Raw genomic sequence first — 11,138 nt, 5'->3', positions numbered from 1 at the left:
AGATCACCCCTGATGAAGACACTAGACAGGAGTGTCGAGACGTTGGGTCTATGAATTGTAACTTTTTCGGTTACATTCATTAAATCTATAAGCCAGAGTAGCATCAAACCATGTCCAAATCCCTCATGTGTTCTTAAGCTGTTGCGCCATTGTTCAAAAATGGCCCTTTACGATCATTTTTCTCTTGTATAACAAAGTTTATTGTTAAAAATGTTGAGCCACTTTTCTTGATACGTTTATTTCATTTCAAACGATTCCATCAATAGTAAAGTGAGAAGTCTTAAATAAAGGTACATACCACTGTTTGTCTTAAATGTTCTGACATCTGGCTCACTCTCTCCTTGTTCGTTGACAGCGAACAGTTTCACTTCGTACTCTGTGTCATACTCAAGACCAGTTATCGTGTGGCGAGTTTCAACAATATTTCCTTGTTGAAAGACTTTTGTGGATCCTGTCATGAATTGTTTCCTACATTCTAGACGATATTTAATACTGCAATTACTGCTGTTGGACTCAGCTTCTGACCAAGTAACAATGAGATCCTTGTCAACTTCTATTTCTGTGTTTGTGATGGCTGGTTTCTCAGGTAAACCTGTTCAAAATGAAACTTCTTTTACACTTTGTCTCTAAAAACTGTGAAATACCTATTCTAACTAAAACTAAACATATTGGTGTAATGAGGTAAATAAAACATCGATGAACAACTCTTTCCAGCATGAAAAATTAACAACAAGTCTTCACAATGTAGTTTACGACCAAATCAAAGATGACGATAGTAAAAAAATGTTGGCCAAATAATTAAGTTTTCTCATATGAGAGCTGCAGCATGAGTATTTAACCTATTGTTACAAAGTTTCACAATTCTTCGCCTCATGAAAAGCAGTAATACTCCAATATTAAGGAGCCAACAGTGTTTCTTTTATCTCATTTCAAACAATTCTACTAAAAGTAAAGTGAGTAATCTTAAATAAAGGTACATACCACTCTTTATCTTAAATCTTCTGACATCTGGCTCACTGTCTCCTTGTTCGTTGACAGCGAACAGTTTCACTTCGTACTCTGTGTCATACTCAAGACCAGTTATCGTGTGGCGAGTTTCAACAATATCTCCTTGTTGAAAGATTTTTGTGGATCCTGTCATGAATTGTTTCCTACATTCTAGACGATATTTAATACTGCAATTACTGCTGTTCGACTCAGCTTCTGACCAGGTAACAATGAGATCCTTGTCAACTGCTACTTCTGTGTTTGTGATGATTGGTTTCTCAGGTAAACCTGTTCAAAATGATACTTCTTTCACACTTTGTCTCTAAAAACTGTGAAATACTTATTCTAACTAAAACTTAACATATTGACGGGTAAGTAAAACATTGATGAACAACTCTTTCTAGCATGAAAAATTAATAACAAGTCTTATCATTGTAATTTATGACCAAATAAAGGATGACGATAGTAACAAAATGTTGGGCAAATAATTTATTTTCCTCATATGAGAACTGTAGCATGAGTATTAAACTTGTGGTCAGAAAGTTTCACAATCTTCCCCCTTTTATAACAGTGTTACTCCTGTATTTAGAACCCAACAGTGTTTCCTTTATTTCATTTCAAACAATTCTACCAAAAGTAAAGTGAGAGGTCTTTAATAAGGGTACATACCACTCTTTGTCTTAAATGTTCTAACATCTGGCTCACTGTCTCCTTGTTCGTTGACAGCGAACAGTTGCACTACGTACTCTGTGTCATACTCAAGACCAGTTATCGTGTGGCGAGTTTCAACAATATCTCCTTGTTCAAAGACTTTTGTGGATCCTGTCATGAATTGTTTCCTACATTCCAGACGGTATTTAATGCTGCAATTACTGCTGGCGGACTCAACTTCTGACCAGGTAACAATGAGATCCTTGTCAACTGCTACTTCTGTGTTTGTGATAATTGGTTTCTCAGGTAAACCTGTTAAAATGATACTTTTTTATACTTTGTCTCTAAAAACTGTGAAATACTTATTCTAACTAAAACTTAACATATTGACGGGTAAGTAAAACATTGATGAACAACTCTTTCTAGCATGAAAACTTAATAACAAGTCTTATCAATATAATTTACAACTAAATCAAAGATGAGGATAGTAAAAAAAATGTTGGGCAAATAATTAATGTTTCTCATATAAGAGCTGCAGTATGATTATTAAACTTGTTATCAAAAAGTTTCACCATCCTCCCCCCGTTAAAAGCAGTGTTACTCCTGTATTTAGGACCCATCAGTGTTTCTTTTATTTTATTTCAAACAATTCTACCAAAAGTAAAGAGAGAAGTCTTAAATAAAGGTACATACCACTCTTTGTCTTAAATCTTCTGACATCTGGCTCACTGTCTCCTTGTTCGTTGACAGCGAACAGTTTCACTTCGTACTCTGTGTCATACTCCAGACCAGTTATCGTGTGGCGAGTTTCAACAATATCTCCTTGTTCAAAGACTTTTGTGGATCCTGTCATGAATTGTTTCCTACATTCTAGACGATATTTAATACTGCAATTACTGCTGTTGGACTCAGCTTCTGACCAGGTAACAATGAGATCCTTGTCAACTTCTACTTCTGTGTTTGTGATAGTTGGTTTCTCAGGTAAACCTGTTCAAAATGATACTTCTTTTACACTTTGTCTATAAAAACTGTGAAATACTTATTCTAACTAAAACTAAACATATTGGTATAATAAGAAAGGTAAATAAAACATTGATGAACAACTCTCTCTAGCATTAAAAATTAATAACAAGTATTATCCATGTAATTTACGACCAAATCAAAAATGACGATGGTTAAAAAAAAATGTTGGCCAAATAGTTCATTGTTCTCATATGAGAGCTGCAGCATAAGTATTAAACCTTTTGTTAAAAAGTTTAACAATTCTTCCCCTCTTGGGAAGCAGTGTTACTCCTGTATTTAGGACCCAACAGCATTTATTTTATTTTATTTTAGACAATTCTGCCGAAGGTAGAGTGAGAAGTCTTAAATTAAGGTACATACCACTCTTTGTCTTAAATGTTCTGACATCTGGCTCACTCTTTCCTTGTTCGTTGACAGCAAACAGTTTGACTTCGTACTCTGTGTCATACTCAAGCCCAGTTATCGTGTGGCGAGTTTCAACAATATCTCCTTGTTCAAAGACTTTTGTGGATCCTGTCATGAATTGTTTCCAACATTCTAGACGGTATTTAATACTGCTATTATTGCTGCTGGCCTCAGCTTCTGACCAGGTAACAATGAGATCCTTGTCAACTTCTACTTCTGTGTTTGTGATGGTTGGTTTTTCTAGAAAACACGTTCAAAATTATGCTTCTATTAAACTTCATCTTTGATAAATGTGAAATACTTATTGTAATCACGTAAAACACGAGTACACGTCAATTTAATCATTTCAACAAGTAATAGAGTGCAACGAGTCATAACATATCAAATCCAAAAAAAAAGGGTAAGCTCGAAATAGACGTTTTCAATAATTTTATTTCCATTGAAGCATACATAGATGATCTACAAAAGTCGTTCTATAATCTGTCATACCTGTGAATGTTTCGCACTCACTCGATTAATACCCAGTTTGAGTCGTTCGTGCCCGACTCACTGGCTGATTAGTACCAGTTCCCAATTTAGGAACCACTAAAACCCATGAGATCTCACAAAATATGTCACCCATGAGTGAGTAAACAGATGTCGATCGTTGCATACGGAAAGTAATTAGAGTCAAACGGGTATTACAGATACAAGTACATTTCTGTGATGTATGCTTGTGACCCTCTTAACAAGAAAAAGATCAGACCCCGCATTTCTAGTTCCAGACCTTAGATTTGGTGGTCGCAGGATGCAAAGCCGGGTTGTTAACGCCTCAGTGTAAAGGTCAAATGCCACACTGCAATTGTTAGGCGAGAGCTTAAAGCTTCACTTTATTTCCGTGAGTGAATGCAACTGCGTCGAAATTTCCTCCCATATTCTGGAACCACCTCATAGTTTCAAATTCCAACATCAGCCCTTAATTGATCCCTCAATAATTATTATTTTTGGACACAGCCTGGTAATAGATTCATCTTCCATGTCCAACTCTGGGTGCTAAAAGATAATTCCTGACCTGCATATTTCATCGACTTAAGAGTGACTTTACTGGGCTGGTGTGAAAGCCTTGGGCAGAAGTTGTGCGGTAGTCAAAGAGGGCCAGTAAAGCATCAGAAGCATCCTTTGTTGCTTCTTTTTATCAAGCTCTTGGCTGATTCAGTTGTATTTTCAACTATTCCACTGTTATTAAAGGGTTATTAGGTATTAGGGGGAAGTTGTGACTCATTGAAATTTCTATTTCTTGCCGAAAAAGGGGTCAATGGAATATTGACAAGCGTCAGTTATTGCTTTTTTACCGTCATTTGGTCTCTCTGGAATGGAATTTGACCTCGTGATCCAAACAGTACCAGTAAGACTCTCCCAAATAGGTTGTTTAGAATTATGAAGTGTAATATACAAACAAACACTTCCCCCTCCCCCGATAAATTTTTGTGGGTTGTCTTCTATGTGCTCATGCAAAATCTCTTTCTTTGGTTTAGTCATTGCCATAATTATATCGCTGACTAACATTTCTGTACCAGTGTTTTGGCTATTGTAATTTATTAGCAGTTAAACTATAAAATGTTTACTTACTTTGCAGTAACTCTTGAGCCTCAAAGTTTTCAAGGTTTCCTAACAACTTTTGCACATAGTTTTCCCTGATACGGTACAAGTGCAGGACTTCCAATATACTGAGCACCATAAAGAAGGCATCGACAGAGATAAAAGTTATGTTTAGGTAAGATTTCTCCTTGTAATGAAGATCATTACATTGCAGTTTTAATTTTGTCTGGTTGAGTGAACTTGGCGTGGTTTGACTGTTGATCTGCAAGATCTCTTTAACACCACACTTAAAAACTGAAGGTAAAAAAATTGTCTGGTAACTGCAGACCAGCCCTAACATAACACCCAGGAAAAAATTCGAAAGAATACATGGATGAAGTAGGCGTAAAGAAATTTCTTTGTGTTTTTTTCCTTGTATGCTGGTCTTTTTCGAAGGGTCACAACACCATAAATTGCAAAGCCGATCCAGCATGCACACAAAACACTGAAGGTTATGGCGACAACGTTCCGAGGTATTAAACCATGAGGCTTGGTAACTGTGGAAATGTAGTTGTCATAGCAAAGTTGTCTGATAAAATCACTGGGTTTGGGATCGCAGTTGAAGTTAAGTCTATCATTGGCATGGTAGCTTTGTAGAATGCCAAAAATGGTAAGATGCGATGCAGGAAAAAAAATACTCTGAAATCCTCCGAGAGGAGTTTGTAACTTGAGAACTAGTTTAAAGCTACCATCCATCATTCCTCAAGTACCAGTACCTAACAAGAAGCATAAGAAAAATAATTATCAATATTAATGCACCAAATGACTTGATGACTTGCATAAATTAGACCTGACTGCCAGGTCTCCCCAACCTACCTTAGGAAGAGACATTTAAGACTTATCTGAAATTTCTGTGAATATCTTAGTATTCAAAAAACAATTATCAGTGCTTTGGAGAGAATTGTCATTCGAAATAGGTTTGAACATTTTCTTCAATTTTGTGCTGATATCCCCAGAAGCTTGAGTCTTAATTAACAAATTAACACTCAAACCACCAACGAAATAAGGAAAAGAGTGGAGACTTGTCAAAAAAAAATTCATAATTTTGCTGAGGCAGCAGAAGACTCAGTGTGGTTAGGGTGTGCAACAGCCTACCAAGCCGCTCTGCCAACTATTGTTCATTATCATGCACCAAATATATTTGTCCACACTTGAATGTTCTCAAAACATCATGTGATTGAATACGCTCATCTAATAACCAGGGGAAAACAGAAAAAATGCCTCCAATTGGCATAAACAGTGCCCACGAATACTATTTGTTCTGAAATGAAAATGGGTTTGCGAGAGCAAAGCTTGAGGGAAACTGTTAGCTTTGAGGGACTGATAATGTCTAAGGACAAATAAACGAGCCTATTTTCACGACAAATAGAGGTTATTGCGTTTATTATCCTTCCAATATTTTTACGTGAGAAAAAATGATTATCTATGATTAAATATCTGCTGCACATGGGATGTTTACTTTTCACTGTTGTTTGGTACGACTTCACGAGCAAACAAACACGTTCTTCTTTCTTAACAATAGCTAATAAATCTTTCCCCTCGAATTAAATTTAAAGCAAACTTTCGAAAGCAAATTAAAGCAAATTTTCGGGTGGGATCTTGTTAATCCCACCTATAATTCTGGGTGGGATCCTACCTTAATTTTTAGGTGGGATGCCCTCAAAGCCAGGTACAGTTCCAGGCGGGATCCCACCTAACCCCCAAAATATCCTGGATTGGATTCCACCTCACCCAAAAATAATCCAAATTGAGATCCTAACTCAGTCCCCATACAATCCTAGATGGGATCCTGCCCTTTCTACTAAGGATCTTGTCTATTGTCTACAAGTGGGATGATGGATCCCAGCCACGAACATAAAGCATCCTATACAAAATCGCAAGTAACACCCACAGGGACAATTCTGAACGTTTTTGAGACCTATATACAGCGTACTGAACATAGAGTTTGCCTAAACCACAGGCAAGCTTATACCCTTTTGGTAATTGCTTTCTAGTACAGATTTCTAGTGTGACACCGAGTTTTACATTGGAAGAGCCCTAAGGGTTACTGATAATGAGGTTGAAATCAAATTTCTTTACCAAGTTGTCAAAACATTTATCTGGCCTCTCAGGAGCAATATTGATATTGTCCACAAGAGAAGAGTTTTCTATGGCTTCAAAGAGCTGAAAGGCACTAGACGTTTCCATGTTCCAAGTCTTTCATATACTGAGAGGCTTTTAAATATCTTCGAAAAGAAAATTTTTGCAAATAAATCATCAAACTAACTGCAGATTGCAGTAGTTAAACACTGCTTTAATTACGAAACTTGGATTGTTCTGAACTTTTTGTAGGAGTACTATTCATTGACTCTTAATAAGCCAGTTGATACTATTTTGGAAAGTTACACTTCCTTGAACTATATGAATTGACAACTTCCCCTATAGTATTATCAATTCAATTGCCTTTGAAAGTTGAAGTATTGCTTGTTTTAAGCTACATTTCTGACACATTGCATGTTTTATTTTAATTTGTTATCATTATTATAAATGAAGGTACGAACTCTAAATATGATATATGTCTTTCAGTAAACTTAATTCATACTTGGACTCACGTTTTGAAAATTTACACTCCTCATGTCAGCCTAATTGTTACTGCTAATGTACAGTTGTTGTTATGGTTATTGTTATAAGTGTTTAGATAAAAGCACTGCAAACTTGGATGTGATAAATTTGAACAAAATTGCTATGCATGTAGCATTCATTTCTCCCAAAATAACTACCATAATAAAAGTCATGCATTCCTAATGTCCGTTATATAATGTCCGTGATGTGATGTCCATAATGTAATGGCTGTAATGTAATGTCCTTAACCTAAAGTAAACTTCATTTTTTCTTGTGTTTTTCCAGGATTTTGATGATTAACAACACTCAGGTTTAGGCCCCTAAAAAGTGAAAAAGGGGCCAAGCTGACTTTGTGCTTAAACATGTTGCAAACATCATCAAAAGTAACCTCCACATGAAAAAAAGTAATTGAAGAGTATACTTTAAATCCTAATACAACTCATTCACAGCCAAATGTTCCAACTTTGTTTTTGCTGATCAGGAAGTTGATAATTATCAGCACCGATGTTTTTAATTAGTAGCGTGTTGTTAGATTGCTATCACCTTTGTCCCCGAAAATCATACGGAGGGTCACAAATACAGAGCCTTGCATTAGAGCGAGAAGTTGCATCTTATATTAGTCATTACACCTGTTATGACCAAAACAACTATTTGATCATTAGATGCCTTTCAGCTGCAAGGTACAACGTACGTAATGAAACATGGTGTTGCACACTATTGAAGGATGACAGCATTCAATTTATACTCCTGGGTGTCAATTCAAAGAATCGAACCACTGGGTAAAGATTGATGCAAATTTAATCAGTGACCTATCTTGCTACTCTAATGTTATGTTTCATATTTAAAGCAAAATGACATTTATGAAAAAAAGAATAGCACATAATAATATAAACATTTTTCTTTACCATGAGAATAAGACACAAAACATCCTTAAGTATATGTATCATATTTAAAGAGGAAAAAAATGGAGGGAAAAGTGCTTCTGGGAGTTAAAGGGTTAAGGCAGTAATTGTTGCTATTGAACAATATAATGAACTGAAGAAAGCTCTAGGATAATCTGAAAGACATAAACGACATAAGGCTGTTTCACTCGATCATGCTGAAAAGGGGTTGTTGGAAAATAATTGAACTTAAGAGGAATTCTATAATGGTAAAACCTTCAGATATTACAATTCATGGATACTGCATGCGTCTGCTAACTTTAGAACACAACAGGTTGAACTGGGAACTGAGGAAATCTAATATGAAAATATGTCATTCGACAAATTGCGAAGGAAAACGTTGATAGTTTTTCTGGAAACTTAACTTCGAATTGACTGTTGCATAATTTTACAAGAGCAGTCTATTAAGTGGTTCCTATTACTAGTAAAGTAAAGCTATATGCTAAGGCACAAAGAAAGATTGCTTTGAGATAAGAGTTCAAATGCCCAATAATCTCTTTAATGTACAATGAACCTCATCTTTCCATCCCACCCTCCTCAATGGTTATTTGTTATGAAAATCTTCCCTATCTTTTAGGTTTTCTGTATCAGAAAGCCTGTTAATATCATGTTTTAGCACTATTGGATTTATCAGCTCATATGCATTAACTAAGAATCAAATTTTGTGGAAAATTAGTTAATCATATAAAGACTGCATGATTTGTCCCAAACATTAATTGTGGTCAAATGTCCTATGGTTTATCAGATTGAATTAAAAGGCACACTAATTTTGTTGAAAAAATATCATCGATAAATAACGATGCCTAACTCGAGTTCTCGGAAAACATGTTATTGAATTAGAGAAGGCAAGTCATTCTCTAGCAACAGAAATCGAACTATGAGAAAAGGGTCTCGCTTTCAGTTTCCTGTCACCTACGAAAATAGCAACTTCCGCCTTGACTGATACGCATTACGTGTTCCAATCTGAACTAAAGCATTTCCCTGTCCCTTTAATCTAGATCAGTAACGACTGCTGAAAGTAAAACAGCTGGTCTGAATACAAAACAGACCCTTACTACAGTATGAAATTCAAATTGATTGCGAAACTGATATGCAACACTAAACACGATCTATAGATATTACCTGTATGTGGGTCACACCTGTCAAAATTTTCCTGAAACCAGTATACTATGTACAATCAGACAGAAGTTTTTCAGGATCTTTTTCTTTCCAAACAACGGTCGGTGCGTAACAGTGAGAATAAATGAAGCAGTAAAAATTTTCATCGGACGTAGTTAACTGTGTTGTATGTACAATTTAAGTCTTCCTACTGAATGTACGACTTAAAGTAGAAAATGATTTTTGCTTGAAAAATTAACTATTTCTTGCCAAAGGATTCTGTTTTTCAAACCAGATATTTTTAAAGCTGAATTGCATTTGGCATTGTAGGAGATCAGTACTGCGGAAAGTGTTTTTGCATGACCATTTGGGCAGAACCACACAAAGCTAAAAAAATGAGAACATCACAGTTTTAGCATATCGTAAAGCTCCAAGATTAAACCTTCAGGCATTTCATCTTTAATTCATGTCAATATTTTAGTTGATTATTGCCTCTCTTGTACTTTACCAGCTTTCTTATCAAATATATTTTGTTGAATCCGTCAAGTTTAGGATGATAAGACGCGGTAAGCTTTAAAACTTCTTCATATATGATGCTTCTCCATATATGACGCGGCTGATTGCGGACAAAATGTGCCATTAACTTTGTTTGACCGTAAAAGCAATGCATAAAACGATTTCACTCGCTAAAAACAAAGCTAAACTTTAACTGATGTAATAATCTCAAAACAAACGTTGCGGGGAAGTTGAATACAAAAAATTCAATCCAGTTGTGTTCACGATCAAAACGCAAATACCTCGCAAATTTTTCTTCCAGCTTTGAGTCAAATGATGAACTGCAAGAGTTTTTATGAACTACTCAATCAACTTGAAAGTGATGACAAACTTACAAACTCAGAGCGAGGCCAGTTGACGACAGAGCGAGACAGAAACGGCCAAATTAATGGCAGCCACGAGGAAATTTCTTCTATGTTTGAACTCATTTTCAGAACAAACATAAGTTCATTAGTCTGAACGAATCAGAGAGACAAAATATTGCTTTTACCTCTTCGTAGTGCTCTATAAGGGTCGTATGAAGCTAATTCTATCTCAATTAATCACGGGCTGCAATTGATGATCCTACAATAAACAAGCTTAGATTAAATGTACAGTATGATCATAAGCGTATAAAACTCTAGTTTAAGTTAGACGATGACAGAACGAAGTAAAGTAGCCATAAAAGGCGTAATTTAAGGCTCGAATAATCAATTAAATGCCCTCGCATTTTATTTTCCAGAGCCAGCCTATAACAAAGTATCATCGCAACGTAGAAATTATCCAAGACTACGCATCAACATATATACCGTGAACCAGTTCTTGTCGCACCCACAAGTCACTCATACATGCATACATTCATAAGTAATTTCCGTAATAAAAGATTCATAAAATCCAGAAACATTTTCGGGTACACAATGTCTCTTGCAAGAAAACATCACAGACAGCAATGATGATATCTAATTTCTTTCTTATATTTTCTCATCTCTCTGATAATTTACTTCGTTGTATCCTTAACGTTTAGGATCAGTTGACGTGGCATTATTTTAAAACTATATGTGACAATGCTTTTTAAACATAATTCGGCTGACTGCCCACGAAATGCGCTGTTTGTTATGTACCCAAAAGCAAAACATTGAAGATAACTGACAAAGACTACGAAGTCTAACGATAAATCAAAAGTTCGCGAACAAGACTTTTACTTGAAAAACAACTCTCTTTTGCAATACACAAAGATTGCATAAAAGATTGAGAAATGCAAAGTTTTATTTTAAGTTTCGT

At 35.7% G+C, this 11,138-nt stretch overlaps 1 protein-coding gene across 1 annotated transcript in view; it reads right to left on the bottom strand.

The window, feature by feature from the left end:
- Positions 1-236: 236 nt before the first annotated feature.
- The window catches only part of LOC149043727 (tyrosine-protein phosphatase Lar-like), a 138,147-nt gene continuing 127,245 nt past the window's right edge, over positions 237-11,138 (bottom strand). Inside the window, exons 2-7 of the mRNA XM_089210115.1 lie at positions 4,675-5,399; positions 3,022-3,306; positions 2,332-2,625; positions 1,657-1,950; positions 982-1,275; positions 237-592 (exon numbers count right to left, since the gene is read on the bottom strand). Coding sequence (XP_089066241.1) covers positions 237-592; positions 982-1,275; positions 1,657-1,950; positions 2,332-2,625; positions 3,022-3,306; positions 4,675-5,116 — 1,965 coding nt within the window. The 5' untranslated portion in view covers positions 5,117-5,399. The remainder of the gene's footprint in view (positions 593-981; positions 1,276-1,656; positions 1,951-2,331; positions 2,626-3,021; positions 3,307-4,674; positions 5,400-11,138) is intronic.

Source organism: Pocillopora damicornis, chromosome 6, assembly GCF_964200805.1.
Source record: "Pocillopora damicornis chromosome 6, jaPocDami1.2, whole genome shotgun sequence".
Lineage (NCBI taxonomy): Eukaryota > Metazoa > Cnidaria > Anthozoa > Scleractinia > Pocilloporidae > Pocillopora > Pocillopora damicornis.
This window is presented reverse-complemented; position numbering and strand designations above follow the sequence as displayed.